General features: G+C 35.3%; 3 protein-coding genes across 3 annotated transcripts; 1 reads left to right on the top strand and 2 right to left on the bottom strand.

The window, feature by feature from the left end:
- Positions 1-669: 669 nt before the first annotated feature.
- Positions 670-2,448, bottom strand: LOC144363565 (histamine N-methyltransferase-like). The gene is made up of 3 exons (XM_078014175.1): positions 2,328-2,448; positions 1,459-1,779; positions 670-1,019 (listed from the first exon to the last, which is right to left on the bottom strand). Exons 1-3 carry the CDS (start codon positions 2,446-2,448, stop codon positions 670-672), a joined length of 792 nt encoding a protein of 263 aa, XP_077870301.1.
- A 1,731-nt stretch (positions 2,449-4,179) lies between these two features.
- LOC144363564 (uncharacterized) lies at positions 4,180-4,689 on the top strand. Its single transcript, XM_078014174.2, has one exon. It carries the CDS (start codon positions 4,180-4,182, stop codon positions 4,687-4,689), a length of 510 nt encoding a protein of 169 aa, XP_077870300.2.
- Positions 4,690-9,406: 4,717 nt separating this feature from the next.
- LOC100377097 (histamine N-methyltransferase-like) lies at positions 9,407-12,118 on the bottom strand. The gene is made up of 3 exons (XM_006823730.1): positions 11,932-12,118; positions 11,348-11,668; positions 9,407-9,561 (listed from the first exon to the last, which is right to left on the bottom strand). The coding sequence occupies exons 1-3, from the start codon at positions 12,116-12,118 to the stop codon at positions 9,407-9,409; spliced, it is 663 nt and encodes a 220-aa protein (XP_006823793.1).
- Between the last annotated feature and the right edge of the window lie 8,118 nt (positions 12,119-20,236).

Genomic DNA, 20,236 nt, shown 5'->3' with positions numbered 1-20,236 from the left:
AGCTACCAACAAGATTGTACCCGATTGGCTATCTAATCCCAACACTCAGACGAATCACAAAGCAGTTTGTTTGTTGATCGGTCTTTATGACGCATCACATTCTTTCTTGCATAATTATAAGCTTTGAATCAACAGAAAATATTAGACAAACCCACTATCAGTGAACCATGGTTGTCAGATAAGATCACATCTACTGATGAGTCCAAATCAATCATCATTTAATACTCACACATGACATTTATGGTAGAATAACATTAGAATAACATATTATCACCACTGGGTAAAATGCCATTGTAGCTTGACAAAAAGACCAATATATATATATTGCTGTCTTGTGCATTGTTTCGGCTGTGTTCTAGCCCGAAACTGCAAATATATTAAACTCACAATAAACTGGGCAACACCACACCAAACTCTATATATTTGATTCGCTTGGAAATTCAATTTTGTCTCTTCTGGTACATATGTATATGGTGATTGTTTCTTGCACAAATTGATAATAGGGCACTCAAGCCCAATGACCAGAATACATCACAATGTTACCTGAATATAGCAACAACGCAATTCTTGAAAATGTAAGTTGACCTCATGTTAAAGCGCTATTAAAGCGCTTTCGATATTAATAGATTCACAATTTGTTGCTAAGAACGATATATGAACGTTGATTTGTTATTTCTTCCAAATTATGATATCTTCGTCAATATAATCAAATAATACGTCGTCGCCTTTTTCGTAACAACATTGCTCCCTGAAAAATTTCAAACATTTCTCAACCTCGTCTGGTGGGCGCGAATGCCGAACATCCACTATTTGGTTCATGAAATCCAAAATGTTATTGCCATATATTGAATCTTTGTCAAAACACCTGGTAACATTAACAGTGGTGGCGCCGGTTATCACGTCGATTTTAGTAGCAGGCATATGGAGTTGTATTAGTCGTTTGATCTCTTTCCCTGGAATGAAATACAATGGAATATCTAGCTGCTCACTGTGTTCAAAGTACACTTCTAATCCGCCATCTATGTGGAACAATAAGAATTATTGGAATAAGTAAAATGAGTGAATGATAAAATTAAAAATCCTTTGACATTTATTTTGGTCAATGAAACAATATTCATAAATATTTTGGCAAATACATTACAAATAATGTTTGCGTATTTTTTTTATTTTGCAAACAATTATCGACCCAAATATTTAACAATAAAACAATATTAACGAACGTATATAATGCCAATAACACATTTATCTGTATTTTGTTATACATTGAAGTGACTGAACTATATATTTATGTTCCACTTAATATCGTTATCTCCGCGGAAAAGTAATAGATTTTGTGATACTACAATGATTATTATTCAAACAGTTGAACTGCTGTAATACTATAATTCTGCCAATGGTTAGTATCTAGGCACATCTGTCACATCGATAAAGTAGAAATACATTCAGAATTACACTAACCTGTCTCAATTCTTATGAAAAGCATACCATTCTGTGGAAGCATATCATATAAACAACACAGTGTATTCACAACATCATGGAAATGGTAAGCAGAATGACAGGCAAGTATGACGTCATATTTATCAGATGTACCACCTCCTTCAAGATACTCATTTATCCCTTGTACATGGAAACTAAATTTTACTCCACTCCACCTTTCTTGATTGGATTCGATTAGCCTCTTGAAATCGTCTAATGGACCAGTTGCTGGTTCTACCACGGTATAATGTATTGCAGTATATTTGTCCACCAATGCATTAATGAAGTGTTGATCGGCATCACCTAGAGGTCAAAATACATTTACGTCATTGCACAACTCTTCTGGAATATACAATTCGACCCTATAGCAAATGTAACGGCCGCTTATATCGAGGGTAGTCTTTACATCCCGGAAGAGCCCGACTAGAATAAAAAAACTCGCTCTCTTCATATTTTAAAAGGCATTCAGTGAGTCCTGTAAACTATTTTGCACGAAATACATAATGGAAAGAGAGACCATACCCCGATTTTCAAATGAATACACAGTACACGTGTGCGTGAGCGTTAACCTCACGGAATTTGTGGATACATGATTCCGACTCAAGGTCATGGCAATCGCCTCACCACTGCAGACAGGCGAACTAACTATCACTCCCCACAAAATACTAACTAATTTACATTGACTAACTTTCTTAAAATATCTTCGATATGAACAAGATATGTAAATACATTACATGTATGAAAATGGTGACAAGGTCGTCTGTTTTTTTGTTGTTGTTAATGTGAATCATGTATAGGACCTATCATTGTATTGACGTTATATTATATATTGCATGAGTGTGGAAACATACCATTGCTAGCTCCAATAGAAAGAATATATATTTCGTTGTATGATGCAAGTTGTAACTTGTCTATTGTTTTTTTAGCATCTTCCTTGTAACGAAGCTCTCTTCCTTTCATACCATAGTTCATGAAAGTTCTAAAAGCCTTGTGATACTTACTTATCTGGATAAATGCATAAACTCTCTGAACGCTCTGAAGCCATTAAATTTACTTGCTATAATTGCTATAATCTATTCTTGTCGGAAAATCTATAATTAATATCATATTAATGATGACAGTTATGATATTATTACAAAAACAAAACATTGTGTAAATATATTACATATGACTTGGACATTGACTGATAGGTATTCGTCATATCTAGTGTATTATATTTGAAACAATTTGTTCAGTGAAATCTACAATTTTGCAGCAGAATCACCAGGCGGCATAATGTATTAAGCAGTGCGCAAACCAGCTAACCATTCAACTGTATAAGTTTTTTTTATTAACCGGATCATACCATTATCGAAAGGGTGGAAGTTGGGAAACAAACGCGAAAACATGAACAGTTTTGTGATTTACATATACAAATTTTTACACATATTTTAAATTTATTATGTGACTTAGTTAATATATAATACATTAATGAATGGTTTTCCGCTTATCCGGGCACCTTAACTGTGAAACACGCAGAAATGGTTTATAATATATGCATGACGCTAAGATATGCCAGTTTCAGGTAATATATCACAGTAAACGGGATCGGATAATCTTATTATCGAATTTGAATTTGACACGGGCGACCTGTATTGCTGTCGCTCTTTAGAAGTTTCTGGAGCGGAATAAAAGAGAATAATGATAGAGACACTGGAAGATAACTCCCCAGCAAACTACAAAGAATTCAAATGTCCCGGAGAAAATACCTGGCAAGCGTACGTCCCGGTTGGCACATTCATTTTGTTCACTACATACTTCACCATTATAATTAACAACACCGTATAACAAAAAGTAGAGTTGACAGAGCCATCTCGATGCTGGGAAAATAAGAGTTTTAAAGGTGTGTTTTGGAGCAATGAATTGGCGAACAGACAGAAAAGCAATTTCAAAGACTTTGACTTTGCTTTAATGAAAACTTGAAGTATACATGACGGTACGTATTATTTATTCATTTTGGAAACTCAATTTTTAACCGAAAGAATTGAACTAAATTAAATAATCATGTTAGAAATGACTATTGTTCAACTCCGGACTAGTCGTTTAATTGTACTTAGCGTATGTTGCTATGACAATCAACCAATTCGAGAAAAAACAGTCGACAATGACTAAATGCATGGTCACAGCCAAATCGCTGTTTAATTGAAATAAAAAAAAATCAAAGAAAACTGAGAACTCTAAGACGGAAAGAGAAACACGAGCGATGTAGTCGAACAGGCATTACGGACACCATGTTTTTTTCACCTCAATCAATATAGTTTTACTAACGATGCACTATTCCCATTCCCAAGTTCATAGCCAAGCGTACTGCGGTCAAGAACAAGGTAAGAAATTACGTGACGAGACCATCCCGATTTGCCGTCGATTTCCGGGTTCGGGTGCGTTCCATACAAGAAGATCGATACGAACTACACCGCCGAGTGTGGTAGACATAGTCCCGATGACAATAGAAAGTTCGAAAGAAGCTAACACAGTTGATTTATAACAGACGAAGTAAATGGAAATCACTTTTCAGTCCTCGTTGAGGAACAAACGTATTTAAATGAGAGACGATGGCAACCCCACGTTGTGGCAGATTTAATACACACTACTACAGTTCGACTACAGTTTACAAACACCACGGTCAGTCACACAAAGCCCCCCAAATTCAAAAGGGATTTTTAAATGCACCGGGAAACAAGAGACGAACAATTGTGCAAGAGAGCAACAAAACTCAAGTTGTACAAATCATTGGTATTGTCAGTGCTGTTATATGGATCTGAAACCTGGAAGATGACAAAAGGCGACGAAAGAAAATTCAATACTTTTCAAACAAAGTGTTTAAGGAGGATAATGAAGATAAAATGGCAAGAACAAGTTAGGAATGAAGAACTGCTAGCCAGGACTGGGATGGAGAAATTGAGCACTACAGTAATGAAGAGGAGATGGAAATTTATTGGGCACACCTTAAGGGAGGAACCCACAAGCATCTGTAACACAGCATTGACATGGGCACCAGAAGGGAAAAGGAAACGGGGTAGACCCAAAACAACTTGGCGACGCACTGTAGAAAAGGAAAGCAACAAGGCTGGATGGAAGTCATGGGCGGAAGCCAGAGTTGCAGCAGCTGATAGGACAGAATGGAGACGTTCGGTGGAGGCCCTATGTGCCACTAGGCATCTGGAGGATAGATGAGATGAGATGAGATGACGACTCCACGCTAAACGCAGCGTGAAAATGGCAATTTAAACTTTCCGGACAGCTTTACATAATACTACAGTTCGATAACATGGCCAGTCACATAAAATCCATCAAAAGGGAGCTGCAAGTCGTATAATGTCAAAACAGTACCATGATTTCACAACTTTCGAAATACGTTCGCTTTTATCGATGTCCACTGTTCAACAGTTTAATGTCTTCCGGCTCACAAGAACACAACGCCTAAACTATCAGAAATTCCTAACACATAATTCGAGTGATGGTATAACAAAATAACTCATCATTTATAAATTCAATCCATCGAAAAAGTATAAAGAACATTTTTATAAACAACTTTTAATTATATAAATACACTTTGAAAAGAAACAAGATTTATAAACATAAATCTATTTAAATACGTTCTCACTACAAATTACACAATACCTATTTTCTAACGGAGTTTCTTCACAGCACAAACTATTGGAATCATGCACACATGTGAGTACTTCAGTGACACATTTTATAGCTACGTTCAAAATAGTCCATCATTTATTACGTAACTGTGACCACATGACATCATTCTGTTAACATCCACACATTTTCATAAAATCTCCATGCACTTTTTGATCTTTCATAAGTACAATACACTACAATTTACTCCAGAAAAACAATTTTCTTGGTACATTCCTACAGTCTTGCATACTAATGAGGGATTCAGACACATTCCAAGCTGAACAATTTTCTCGGACTAACAACAAAGCTGGTTAATCCTTTCCCAGCAATAATGAGAGAATAATTTTACGGTATTATGCCCCTGAAAACAACTGACTTTGCTAAATACCACCTCAGTGAAAATAGTATGACCCGTCGCCTTGAAACCTGACACCAAGGTTGAAAGTTCACTCAGTTTAACAGTTAACTGTTTTGCAATGTACGTTTACGACACAATATGACACCCGTTGTAAACCTTGTCATTAAAGCTGATTGTTTGCATTCAATTTATTTTATTCTGTACCAATGTGAGATTACCAAACGTTATAAGGTATGATGAAAACTTTTTTTCGATAACCAATTTATCAACAATTCCAATAACCCTGACTCATTATGTGTGCAAACATTAACTATTTTGTTATTGTGGACTTGTGAACAATAAACAGCTGATCTTATATACAGTCAAAGACAGCAGTTACAATGGCTGAGGACAGACGTTTTATGATAAACACCTCATTACACTAACTATATATAGAATTTGTATAGGTCAGTTGTATCGGTCAGTGATCTAATTTATATTCTATTTCAATTCAATGAAGGCTTGCCTACTAGTTTTGAGATCTATGTCTGGTCGACAACAAAAAGCCACAGATTGTCATTCCATACTATCAGTCGTCATCACGCTTTTACACACCTTGCGAAGTACAAAGATACATGCCCTGATCGTTGTCGGTGTTTGGTCATGTATGTCAAAGGTGTCCAATTATGTGTTTAACTCTAGAGGGCGATAACTGATTTGCATTAGGATATCAATGTGAGGGCGTTGTTTCATCTATCCTGTCATGCCTGTATTAATATGCGAGCAACTGCTAATTTTTCAAAACCTGGAAAATAACTGCGTTAGTTTCGTGTACTGAGTGATTGCTGAGATTGTGTTATTTTTGAATCGATGGAATATGCAAAAATATTATATGTAGGACTTCGTTTCACAGAAACTGGTGGAATATAAATAAATAAATAAATAAATAAATAAATAAATAAATAAATAAATAAATAAATAAATAAATAAATAAATAAATAAATAAATAAAGGTTCATCTGCAGCAGAACATTTATTATCGTTATTGATTTAATCAGTTCACATATTATAATTTAATCATTTTTAAATTATATTTTTGTCACTGGCAAATACAACTATTTAGAATGGTCGTAATTACAATTGACAAATAGTAAGAATGTCAAGTCTTGCATATAAATTTATTTTGGCAAATTGATTAGACACAAGTTTTTTTATAATAATCACGTGACAATCGACATTGGTATTTGAAAATCACAAGACACAATACTATATTATAACTCATATCTTCTGCATTGATATAACATGGCACTGCATGAGCTTTTGAAAAATATTAATCAACAAATCTCTTATTTGAATTTGAAAGGGAGAAACATACATACTATGAAATCTATCATTTCAAATATGTCTTCTCAGCTGCTTAGAAACTCATTCTGGTTATATGGATACTGAATATCACGGGATAACAATCAATGCAGTGAAATGAAATGATATTTCAATAATATTACTTACATGTATATTACATTTAATGCGCTATATCGATTTGCATATGGCCGTTATTAGACCTTAGTGCGTTAAATTCAAACTGCCACAATGGCATAAGTTCATTGATAGGAAACAATTCTGAAAGATTAATGCTCATGCACACGAGCACTGCAGTCACACAATGACTTGTGTCGCATATTCAGTTTAACAATGGGAGCATGATATCTTTTGCCATCACAAATATCAACCAGAACAGTTGACCAACTTTATACATTGTTCTGTTGTGTGACAATCCATGCTTTGTAACGAAGACAATTATTACCCCATGTATATGTATATATAGCCTGCATAGAAATGTATATTGGTTAGGATTGGGCCACAGACTAGATTAGTTCGGATGAACTACCTCTGTGGTCCACACCAAGAAATTATTATTATTATTATTATTATTATTATTATTATTATTATTATTATTATTATTATTATTATTATTATTATTAATTATTATTATTATTATTATTATTATTATTATTATTATTATTATTATTATTATTATTATTATTATTATTATTATTTTTATAAGATTACTAGAATTGTTATTATTATTGGTGAAATAAATCATAAATAAATAAACAAAACAACTTGAAAAATGTCATTTCTCGATAAGAGCAAATGTTGCGCGTTCACCCATACTACGACTGGAACCTTCATGGTTTGTTTGTAGAATATTGAGCGACAAAACGTAATGTCTGGAAATGCTTGATTTAAGTTGCAGAACTTTCGTCTTATAGAATCATATTCATAATGGAGTACATTTTTACATGAACATAACAACTTTGACGTTTTGGCCGAAAGTTTTTAACAAGTGCGAATAATGAACTTTAGCCATGATTAAATTAAAGACGAATACATTTCGACATGACTGCACTTGAGAGAAAGTGTGTATTTTTACGTAATTCATACTTCAAGTATTAAAGTACGGCATATTGATTGACAATATTTGATAGTTAGTTTAAACTACCTATTTGTAAATGCAATATTGATTTTAATGTTGAAGTAATATTCCCGAAATTTTCCCATATTCACTTTATATAATTTTGGCAGTTCGTGCTCACAGTGAGACTGTGATTTTAAACGAATACGCATATTTTTAGTAACACCAGAAATAACAACGGTCGTGGTTTAATGAGTATTTTAGTCTTCATTTCTTCCAAATGATGATGTCTTCTTCAACTACATCAAGCAATATATCACCACCTTTTACGTAACAACACTCATTCTTCAAATATCTCAAACACTCCTCAACTTCTCCTGGTGGGCGTGATTTACGAAAATTTACAACGTGGTTTATGAAATCCAACATTAAACTACCATCCACTGAATCGCCGTCAAAACACTTTGTAACATTAACCACAGTGGTGTCACGTGTCACGTCGATGTTTGCAGCAGGGATATAGAGATTTATAAGATGTTTGATCTCTTCTGTTAATATAAAATACGGGGACAGACGCAGGTTCTTCCTATTTTTGTAATACGTTACCATTCCTCCGTCTATGTGGAATAATTACGAATGGATGAGTGATTATCAATTTGTAATTACAATGTAATGATATAATTATTAGTGCTTCTTTTTTTGGCAATTAACAACGATGCTCTACATTTAACATCACAAGTCTAACGTCCAGTTTACTTTTGTCATGATTATAAAGTATGTGTCACACGCAACGTAATATTACCGTAATTGGTATACTACAGGTGTGATGGTTCAAATACCAAAATGGCAACAGTAACAGAAGACTTCCCTGGCGGCGATGATAAAACACGCACACGGAGCCAACATTTGAGGTTTCAACTGGTACTGGTATTATTATACTCTGCAAACATCAAGTACAATAACGCGGTAAAACTCCACTACTCCAATGACTAGATACTTAAACTCCAATACAATTCAACGAGATCTCCGATCTGATCTCAGTGCTGAACAACTCCCCTATATATACCCACACTGTCTATAAATAGACCATTACATCAGCATACATAATGAGTCTGGAACTTACTACAAATTTCTAGAATGTTCCATTACCTTGTATTGCCTCCTACAGTGTTCTATTACCTATTCAATCAGTTTCTAAAAATTCCACCCAGACACAGTACGGTTTTAGAACATTCTCAGTCACACGGAAGTGGTAAACAAGTCGTATGCGACAGTATGCTAATATATAGGTCGATATTAAACAAAATACAGGTGTATTTTCTTTTGCGCAATAACAAAATAATGCTCAATATGACAACACATCTTTTTTACCAATTCAATGCTGCAGTAAACACAAACATAAGATTTGGAATAATACTAACCTGTCACTATCCCTAAGAGAAGCACACCATCGAGACAAACCATGTCGTACAAACAACACAATGTGTTTCCAGCATCACGAACATAATATTAGGAATGACAGGCATGTATGACGTCATATTTATCAGAGGTAACACCTCCTTCAAAATACTCATTTATCTCCTGTACATGGAAACTAAATTTTACTCCACTCCACCCATCTTGATTGGATTCAATTAAGCTTTTAAATTCATCTAATGGACCAGCTGCAGGGAATTGACAAACAGTACACTGGTTTAAAAAATAATGCAACACATGAATGGTAATTGTCATAATATTATTAAAAAAATAAAATAAAACATAATGCATATCACTTACACACTAGCGGTTACGTATTTGTTAAATCTAGCGCCTTATATGATTATATTCAAAACCATTTGATTTGAAATATTATCTGCTACATGTGAATCAAGTTGTGTTCACGCTTTTCAAAACGACTATATATAATGCGGGTACATATATTTATTTTACAGAGATGACTATGTCGTGTAGTTTACATTTTAGTTGTTTGTTCTTGTAGGATTGTTTGTCAATTATTGTCAGTCGTCTGTGTTATGTTCTCAGACGTCTTGATTCAACAGATCTTCAGTTCACTACGATTCAGGGGCAATAATTTATTAGCAGTTAAGCCATCATCCGAATCGCACGGTTTCGCACGCAAAAACACTACCTCACGCACATATCTTATCAACATGGCCAGTAAAGCATGCCCCAACCAGAGATGGGATAGCATTTGACAATTGAACATAAATAAATGTAGCATTGTGTTACATACTATCACTGATATGCAGCAGTATGTAAAATTATTGTTTTGAATCTTATTCACAGCTGACATCCCAGAGACTCAGCGTAAATACAGTTGATACTGAACGTGCGACATTTGGAATTCTATGTTCATATTATTGTGAGCATAAGAACTTTCAATCTCTGCTGTGTTTCATTAACGTATGTATATGATATGATATGATATGATATGCTAAATTATTTAGATGTTCAGATCTCATCGTGGCTATTTTGTCAGTGGTACAGATGTAACGATAAGCGAATGATTGGCCAATACGTTAAAGGAATTATATATCGTTTTGCGAAAGATGACGTATAATCCGTCGCATCTGTTCTTCTGTTATAAAACTTATGTGCAGGCGTAGTTGTTCCCTTTTTGCATAGTATTTTACCAATCCTCCATCTACATTGAACAACGAGAATAATTTTACAATTTCGTATGGGTAAAAGTAAAAGTAAAACAGTGTGTAGATTAAGTTAAAAAAATTATTTATTTCACAAAAATTCTATTTAGTCAATATTACGCTTCTAACGCGAAAGAACATAACAGTACACTGAACATCACTAAAATTACTTTCGATTTTCACAAAATAACCAATATACTGGTCAGCACAATGAAATTTGCTAATAAAACATTAGTAACCAATAAAGACAGCACTTAATACAGGAAGGCACATAGAGAAGTTTCCAGAAACAGTTGATGCACTAACACCATGTTAAGCATAATATATATTATATCAGCTTACTGCACGTATAATTATTTACTGTGAAATACTTTATTATCGCGTGGAATTAATTTTCGCTATTTTCGCTGAAGGAATGATTCAGTGAAAATAAAATCCAGCGAATATACCTTTTTTCCTATATTTTACATTCAACTTGTCAAAAATCAGCGAAAATAAATTCTATACAAAACACCTGAAAAGTCCTTTCAGTTAAAATTAATTGCAGCTAAAATAAAGTATTTACAGTAATTTAATTTATACTCATACAGTAGCCATTTTCAATCAGCAACATCATCATCTTTACATTCTGAATTGCGTGCACAAACATTCAAAATAGTCAATAGAACTGAGTACATACAACCAAAATAAAAAATGAAAATTGAGTCAAATCGGCAGTTTAAGCTCACTTTCATTATTATAGAAATAGTTAGATTAATTAGTAAAAGAATAAATTGTTGAATGAGTAAAATTATACTAGACGAACCTGCCTCCAGCCTAATAAGAAGAACACCATCTGGTCGTATCATGTCATACAAACAACGTAATCCATGTTCAGTGTCATGGAAATAATAAAAGGAATGACAGGCAAGTATGACGTCGTATTTATCACATGTACCACCTTCTTCAATATACTCATTTATTCCTTGCGTGCGAAAATCGAATTTCACTCCATTCCACTTATCTTTGTGGCACTCAATTAGGCTCTTAAATTCATCTATTTGATCAGTTGCTGGTTCTACCACGGTGTAATGTATTGCAGTATATTTGTCCACCAAGGCATTAATGAAGTGCAGATCAACATCACCTGCAGGTATGAATATATTACGTTATCCAATCAAAATATTACTTAACAAAAATAAAACAAACCAAAACATGATAATCATTGTAAGAAATATTTCTCACCAATTTTTAGTTTTGTTGATTTACTTTATTAATATAATTATATATTAAGTATCTGCAAGATGCCACTTGTTTGCTCTTTGCGGTCTTGATATAAGCAAACAAATCTATCAGAGCCAATCTTTGTATTAAAGTTATCTGATACATTGCATGAGTGTGGAAACATACCACTGCCAGCTCCAATAGAAAGAATACATATTTTGTTGGATGATGAAAGCTGTAACTGCTCTATCAGTTTCCGTGCATCGTCCTTGTAGCGAAACTCTCTTGATTTCAAACCGTGGTCCATCATACTTTTAAATGCCTGGTGATATTTTTGTGGATATTTAGTTAAATCACGTGATGTATCTGCCATTGTACTTAAGGAGTTGGTGTAATTTATTCCGGTCTTTGAAAATCTATAAATAAAAACATATCAATGGTGACTGTCATAATATTATTCAGAAGAAGAAAAAACACATTGTGAAAATGTAAATTACACGTCACTTGGGGATTGTATGTCATGTATGATTATATTTGAAACATTTTGACAGGAATATGTATTTAATGTATTATTGAATAAATAAATGTTTGTAATTATTGTATTTTTTTGCCCACTCCACATGACAATTTGATGCTGTACATGGCATTCTCAATTTTAGTGAAAAGCGCCATCATCAGTCTGTTTGGTTACACAGTTAGGCCGCAGTAAATCCTGATTACCTTGGCAGTGTGGAACGTTCCAAAACTTGGCGAGCGTTCGCGTTTTCGACCACGCGTTGTTTTATAAAGATACGGGATTTACCATTTCTGTTCAAAACGTTTACGATCTAAATTGTATGCAAGCATTATTTATGACAATCATAGGAAAGGGTCGAGCACCAAATAGCGTTGCCTTCATTGTACAATAGAATCAAATTGTTTTCTATTCTTGAAAATTATTGTTGAAATACAAAGATAAATAATGTTTCATTGACATATTTGAAACATTACATTGGGTTTGGGTTCAGTGAGGGATGCAATGATTTTCATGGTCATTAATATTTCACCAATCAGCGTTAAGGTCAAAATTAAGGATCCCGGACCGTTGTTTGATCGCCAGGGTCTCCGGGGGATAAATGGGGACTTTGAACCTCGGGTTGATCTGTAATTCTCTGACATGTTCCGAATACTCTGAAGTCTGAAGAGCAAACACGTCTTTTGCATTTCAGGCCATTTTGACAATTGCGATTCGACGGATAGTTGGTGCACAATATTAAAAATATCGCCGCACTAGTATTTTCTTAATTAAATAAAAACATTATTTTGAATGTTGTAGTAACTATAATTTTTAATACATGAAATGCACAACATTTTATTGAATTCACAAAACGTGACAAGAGCGGAGAACAGAGATGTTGAAGAGGACAATGTTGTTTAAGGAAAAGAAAAACCTGAGACCAAAACAATGTGCTGATGTAAATAAAAAAAATATAAAAAAAACTGAAAGAAACACTTTGGTTTTTGTGTTTAATATCTAGCATGCGTTTGATTGATTCCCATATACCTCGGCTATCCGACCAACCGACCCAATTTTTCAATTTTCCGACTTGAGGGAAACATAAGTTTTTTTTTGGTTTTGTTGTATGAAAAATTTAGCCTGACAAGTTGGCATACCCGTCTGTTTGCCATCACGAACAGACAATTGTTAACCGCTATACTGCGAAACGCGGTTAACAATATTTCACAGCAGTCCAGAGCGCCCCCTACGTCAACTTGTCAGGCTATGAAAAATTAACCTTAAGGAGAAGTTGAGCTATTGAAGGAGAATAAATCTACAGTTTGCTGAATCCGTGTGTATCACATACAACATAAAAGGGAATACTTATTAACCCCTATTTTAATTACATATTCTCCAAAACAATCTTAACAACTTTGGCACACATATTACCATATGATTCACGAGACCTAGTCGTATGACCATTGTTACAATTCTGGGGCAATGGTCAACGACAAAATATAAGTTTATATAATTTTGAAATATAACAGAGAGCTATTGTCTTTAAACTTAGCACAAATACTTAGTTAGGTTTTAGTGTCAAAGATCAACTTCACATTTCATATGTATATTTATTCACAATACAGTTCCGACCCTTTTAAAGTTACACGTAACACGTATGTTAAACACAAGACCATTTCTATTCCCAGATCAAAAGGTAAACAGGATAAAAGGTCACAGTATATGTGTATGTTCACATTATATAACTACAAGGAAAAGAGAGGAATTGTCTTTAAAACGTGGTACACATGTTTCTTATGGGTTTCAATTCTCACATTTTCAGGTCAAAAGTTAAAAGTAACAGTATGTAAATAATTACACTACAACATATGATGACAAACATGTTAACTCAGATACCCACAATTTATCTTTTATGGTGCTATGTATGCCTGAACGATTAACATTACCATAAATCATGTGTCAGCATATACATAACAATTGAATCTACATAGCAGGACAAGCTGAAAGAACCACTGACCTACATAGCAAGTCAAGCTGAAAGAACCACTGACCCCTCTAGTTACTTATAGTACATCTCGAATACCTCAGCATATGTTACTGGTCAAATGTGGGCGTTTGCGCCGAGTGCTGGGGATTCTTTTCACCTACTACCTATATATATTACTTTCCAAATCAACTACATATATCAACTGTCCCACTGTCAATCAAACACTCGGTTTTTCCAATAGGGAATGTGACATATACTTGCGCTAGTTTTAAAGTAATATTACCTTACTTTGAGCAAACCACTTTTGATAATCTCAGTACAGACACTGCTCCACTCTCCAGGTTGGACAGCGTGCGTAGCTTATATAAATACCTCTCGACAACCTATTGACTTTGAATGTACATGTATTCAAATTACATTGTATAGAATAAGGATTTGACCATTATTTTGCGGGGTGGGCAAATTAAGTGGCCGCAAAGCTTTTAATTTTGTACTACAAACATGAACCCCCATTTTTTTTCGGTTTTTTGTACAATTTGGACTGTAATTTGCCCATTGAATGTACAGTTGTGAAATAAACCGGTTTTGTGACTCACCATACTACTTGTAACTGTGGATATAGTCTAGTAGGAAATAGGGGTCCCCATGCACCCCAATGATATATTTTTTTAACTTATATTTTTTGAATCCTCAGGATGTCTAGTACATGAATTTTGATGTTCCCATTGCCAAATTGTGTCCCATGACGTCACTAGGTGGCCATTTTGAAGGCCATCTTGGATTTTTACAGAAAACAATAATCGGTTCAACTATTGAACTAGTCATCCTACAGAAACAAACAATTTAATTTGGACATGGGGAATTCAATGAGAAAATTATTTGTATGATTTAAAATATAAATAAAACCATTTAAACCTGCAATAACTATTTGAAACTGTGTATAATTTTCAATTAAAGTCCGCATCGAAACATATATTCAACCTGACCAGTAACAATGATAAAGATGTCATTTAAGTATATGCATATCCGATTCACACATTTCACTGTCACGCAATCTAACGCGATGCCAGGCTGTAAGATGATGATTTTGTGCGTCCAAAGTTCGGTGAGCTTTTGTTGAAATAGGCCATGTTTGTGTTTTCAGTACATTAGTTTTCCAATTTTGGCGTAATAAACCATTCCATTTATGTAAAGTGGTATAATTTGGCATTGTCAACCAAAGCGATCATAGCCTCTTTCATTGGGTCAACAAAACTGAATAGTCACCTCTATTGCAGTAACCATGTGTATATCCAATTTGTTTCTGTAATACAGAGGATATTTTTTTAGGATTCACACTACCTATTAATCCACAGGCACACAACAAGTCTGGTGCTGGTTGTGATAAAATCAGGTAATATATATAGATGGGATTGTATAACCAAATTAGTAACATTTATACCAAATTGCATGGTATTTCAAAGCAATATTTTTTTTCTGTCTTCAGAGTTTGGTGTGGTGTAAAACATATAGTAATCGGTGGTGGTGCTTGTGAACTAAACAATCTTGGCTAGTATAGAACAATAGTGTAGTGGTAGACAAACATGCCTGAATCAAGTATGCATAAGAGAGTAGTGGTAGTGTGTCTAAAGATGTACACAAGCGTCCTCATGTAAGATGCATTTTGCATTTCATCATGGATATTTCACACCATTTAGTAAAATCAAAGGATCTGCAACAGACAAGCTAGCTCAGCTGCATGATATTCGTGACAAACGACTTTGTGAATCCAGAGATTCAAGAAATAGAATGGATGATATATGCAGTAACATTCCAAAAAGTCTTGTTGGTGTTAATTTAGACCAAATTGGCTATCGCAGAGGCGGCTACCAAAACTTCACTAAAAACAAAGACCATCTGAAGAGTTCTAATATGCCATCTAATGAGGCGTCAACATCACGTTCTCCCCGAAATGTATCTCCAGAATGTATCTTTTGTGGAAAGCAGAAAGTTAAAGTATCAGGAAAAACTGAGCGGTGTAGTAAATTTCCTGTATTTAAGGACAATAGTGGAACCCTCTATGAACCAACCTGGAAACAGATAGAGTCTAGAGCACAACTAGAAGTGGGGAATATCCGTCTCCATCGGATGGTGCAAGGTGATGACTTGTTCGCACGAGGCAAATTCCCACCAGTCATGTCGCAAGTCATTCAATTTGAAGTATGTTAATCACATGCGTGATAAATCCCAATCCTATGTGTACAACGCAGAGCAAGGTCGCATCGCTGATGCTCATCTCAAGTCTTTCAATACTGTACTTGATTTCATCAAGGACTGTGTAATAGGACAAACGGAGGTTGTGCAGCTAACATCACTGCGTCTTCTTTACATACAAGAGTTGGAAAGACATGGGTTTGCTAATCCAGCTTACAGGAGTGAGAAGCTAAAGGCTTGTCTTGAGAACCATGACATTCATAAATCAATCGCCTTTGCAAAGGTCAATCCAGACAAAGGCTGTATCACCTATAACCTGGTGTACAGTACGAACATGTCTGTTGCAGATGCAGTGACATATGCATATAACCTTGGATCAAAAGACAAGTACCATGAAGTGGCCGAGCTTCTTCGTACTAAAATCAATCCTACAGCAGATGATCTTGAGTTGCACTCACCAGACGCACTTCTTCTCGCTGAGTTAGTCAAGTTTCTTAATATCATGATCTCTGGTGATGCTGACATGGGTATATGTGAGAAGACTAGACGTATAGTGCTTTCAATTGGCCAGGTATGTAATATTAAGTCTGACACGTCTTAGTAATAATGTTCTCCATAATTTTAAAATAGTTTTGTGTCAATCCAGTTTCTCTTATTTTTGTTTTCTTTTTGAAGGATATCTGTCGAGCTGTAACAAAAGGAGAGTGGAAGTTATCAAAACACATCCTTCTGGGCACCATCATACGACGCATGTACCACAGTAGACAGCTCACTACTATTCTCAACAGACTAGGTCACTGTGAGACATATGACTTCAGCTTGGAACTTGAGACTGCACTAACTCATGCTATTGATGAGGTTTCCACTTCGCTCACTCCAAAAATAATCACTGGTGAAGGGAATGATATGTTTCATCTTGAGTGGAACAACATGAACAAAATAACAACAAACATGCATGGCCCTAATGTCGTAAACAGTGCTGGTGGAATCATGATACAGGAGGTGAAACCAGGATTAGATGTAACCAGCCAAGATCGAATACTTCCTCTACTTCAATGAAGCAAGATACGCTCACTGAACGTTGACACTCCTGAAATACTGGTACCAATCTACATCTATAGTCGAGTGAGACCGAAATTTCCTGATGGAGCTGTGTTTACTCAACACATGGTAAATAAAAAAAAGTGTACTTGAAGTGTATTCAAGAGTATCAAACCTGGTTATTTGCACGGGTGGTTGGAAGCAGTGGAGAAAAACAACTCATTCCAGGATTTGGTGGTTTTATATCAGCAACTGGTGTCAAGCCTTCCAAAAAGTCAACCATCGATTACTTCACCCCAATTAATCAACCCTTCACCGAGTACTCTGTCATTAAGGAACTGCTAAAGAGGTCTGAGGAGGCTACCATGGAGGTGGAACAGGAGTATGTCTTCAACACATTCGACCTTGGAGGTTGCATGAAGGCACTACCACTAATTTGGAAGTTTCCAGATGAATACAAGAAACACATTGTCACAATAGGGCCGTTCCACACTGGGATGAATTACATGGGCATGGTAACTGGTCGCAAGTGTAGAGGCTCAGGATACTCTGAAATACTAATTGAGGCTGAACTCATCACAAGTGGCTGCCTAGTTAGTGTGTTGAAAGGGAAGGCATACGCTAAAGCTCTCTTTTGTCTGAAAACTATCAGTGAAGTCATGGAATGATTGTTGAGTGAGAAATTCCTGCAGCTCTACTCAATATTGTCCAGTCATGTAGTCATGAGACCCCCAACCTTGCTTTGCAGGACCCCTTCCACTTACACCGTTTTTGAAAAGTATGTTGCCTATGAAGACAAAGTACGTACAGACCACCTTGGCAAGATAGCAATCTTTTGGCTTAGTGTGATAGACCATGCACGTCTTATTCTAATGCTGCAGTATTCTGTGAAAACTAACAACTTGGCTCTCTCTGGTAGGGGAGGATGAAAATGAGGATGAAAAGCTTACAAAAAAAATCAAAAGTGGATCTTTCCAGTAGGGAAAATCCTGTTCCACATGTTGCATGTGTAAATTATCGGCTTGCCATCTTCAAGTGAGCTGACAAGTCTTTCTACTGGTCCCCCAAACCATATGATCCAGGACAGGACTGGGCGAATAATGAGAAAGGTATCTTGAAGCCATTGTGGTCATGTGGTCCGATCCTCCCTTCTTCTCTAATTGACTTGCTGGAGAAAACTGTAGATGACGATCAGGAAGAAGAAGAAGAGGAGCAAGAGATTGATTATGAAGATTTTTTAAGTGATGACGACTAAATGATGACATTACCAAAACCTGTAGCGAAAAAAAATATATAATTTTCTGTCAACTTTTATGTCAACTGAACTACGCTTTTGTGCTTTTCACTAACTTTAGTTTACAGATATATTGGTGAATAAATATTGTTTTGTATGCATAATATGGCGTACTTTTTTTTACTACTTATTGCTAATTGACCAAAAAAGATATTTTGGCTTTTGGCTATACTGCTTCAATATTAAAAATGACATTCTCATTGAACTCCCCATGTTCGAATTATATAGATAAATGCATTTGTTTGTCTCTCTGGGATGTTTGTGTTGTTCATCAAATAGATCGCTGTATTTGGTTATGTGTAGCCGTTCATCGTGTGTAATAAAGTCAAATTACTCGAAAAACATAATCCTCATTGATGAAAAACTACAGATCGAAGCGACGATTGTGACATACTTTGTGTTACTTATATATTTCGTATGAGCGCTTTGACCTAATGTATTGCATTTGTTTTGATATGGATGTGACTGATTAGTGGAACACATTTGAACTTGAGGCAAACAGTTGTTTATACAAGCGTTATGTGACAGACTAATTGCTGGATATACACCCAAATACAATTACACGGTGCAAATTTGTATTCTCTCAGGTACCGGCCAGTATGTTACGTACTTTGGAAATGTGATCAAATTGTCGAGCCAAGTTGATCTACAATTGTTTTCGAATGTTCCCTTTCACTTTTATTAGTGACATATATTTCCGGCTTGTATAAGCCTGTTATTGTGAAATGGGAGGGGATATGGTGGCCCACAGGGGCTACTATACTATATGCATAGAATCTTTATTAGTGACCCATTTGATCACGTAATATAGTGCAGACTTGTGTGTAGCAATCTGAGATATGCTGAATAGTTAATGAAATGCTCTTACGAGGAGCATACTTTGTTGTTCACCACCCAATATGGAGGCCACGTCCGTGAGTGTATGGACGATCTTCTATGATGTCACCCTACTTACGATGATCTATCTTAGTTTCTGTTGTTTTCCGACCGTTCTAATGCGTCTTTGGAAGAAATGCATATTTTGCAGCTTGGATTTACAGCAAAAGGGGCTTGGAGAAATTAGGAAATAAATATGCCAATAACTCACAGCAATGCCAAAAGTACGTTGCTGTCATTATCATTTTAGTAAATTAATCAAAGCCTGGTACAAAATAATCTTATATGAGTACAGAGGTAACCTTTATTGGTCTTTGGGGCTAGACTTCCCAGCCTAACTATTTTGATTACAGAGTGTCCTCCACAATGTTCTGTTTCAATGTTACGTCCAAAATAGACCGACAATTGTGATCAATATACAAGCAAATGTATGGAATATATGACATTGATGTTTCCCATACAGATCTAAAATGGGTGTGTCACGGTGTAAGGCCTGCTTATCGCAATTTTGAGGGCCACCCACAGAACTCACACTGAACTTTACTGCTAGAATGGGGTAGACAAGACAATAGTACTGGAAATGAAATACACATACACCGAAATA

This window comes from Saccoglossus kowalevskii, chromosome 12 (assembly GCF_978046115.1).
Source record: "Saccoglossus kowalevskii chromosome 12, keSacKowa6.1, whole genome shotgun sequence".
Classification (NCBI taxonomy): Eukaryota; Metazoa; Hemichordata; class Enteropneusta; family Harrimaniidae; genus Saccoglossus; species Saccoglossus kowalevskii.
Note: the sequence above shows the minus strand (reverse complement) of the source record. Positions and strands in the feature narration are given on the sequence as shown.

Coding starts and splice junctions, on each gene's coding strand:
- LOC144363564 (XM_078014174.2), top strand. CDS start 4,180: ATGCACCGGGAAACAAGAGACGAACAATTGTGCAAGAGAGCAACAAAA.
- LOC144363565 (XM_078014175.1), bottom strand. CDS start 2,448: ATGAACTATGGTATGAAAGGAAGAGAGCTTCGTTACAAGGAAGATGCT. Junction 1,780..2,327: donor TTCTATTGGAGCTAGCAATG/GTATGTTTCCAC, acceptor TTTGACCTCTAG/GTGATGCCGATCAACACTTC. Junction 1,020..1,458: donor TTTCATAAGAATTGAGACAG/GTTAGTGTAATT, acceptor TGTTCCACATAG/ATGGCGGATTAGAAGTGTAC.
- LOC100377097 (XM_006823730.1), bottom strand. CDS start 12,118: ATGGCAGATACATCACGTGATTTAACTAAATATCCACAAAAATATCAC. Junction 11,669..11,931: donor TTCTATTGGAGCTGGCAGTG/GTATGTTTCCAC, acceptor TCATACCTGCAG/GTGATGTTGATCTGCACTTC. Junction 9,562..11,347: donor TCTTATTAGGCTGGAGGCAG/GTTCGTCTAGTA, acceptor AATTCCCTGCAG/CTGGTCCATTAGATGAATTT.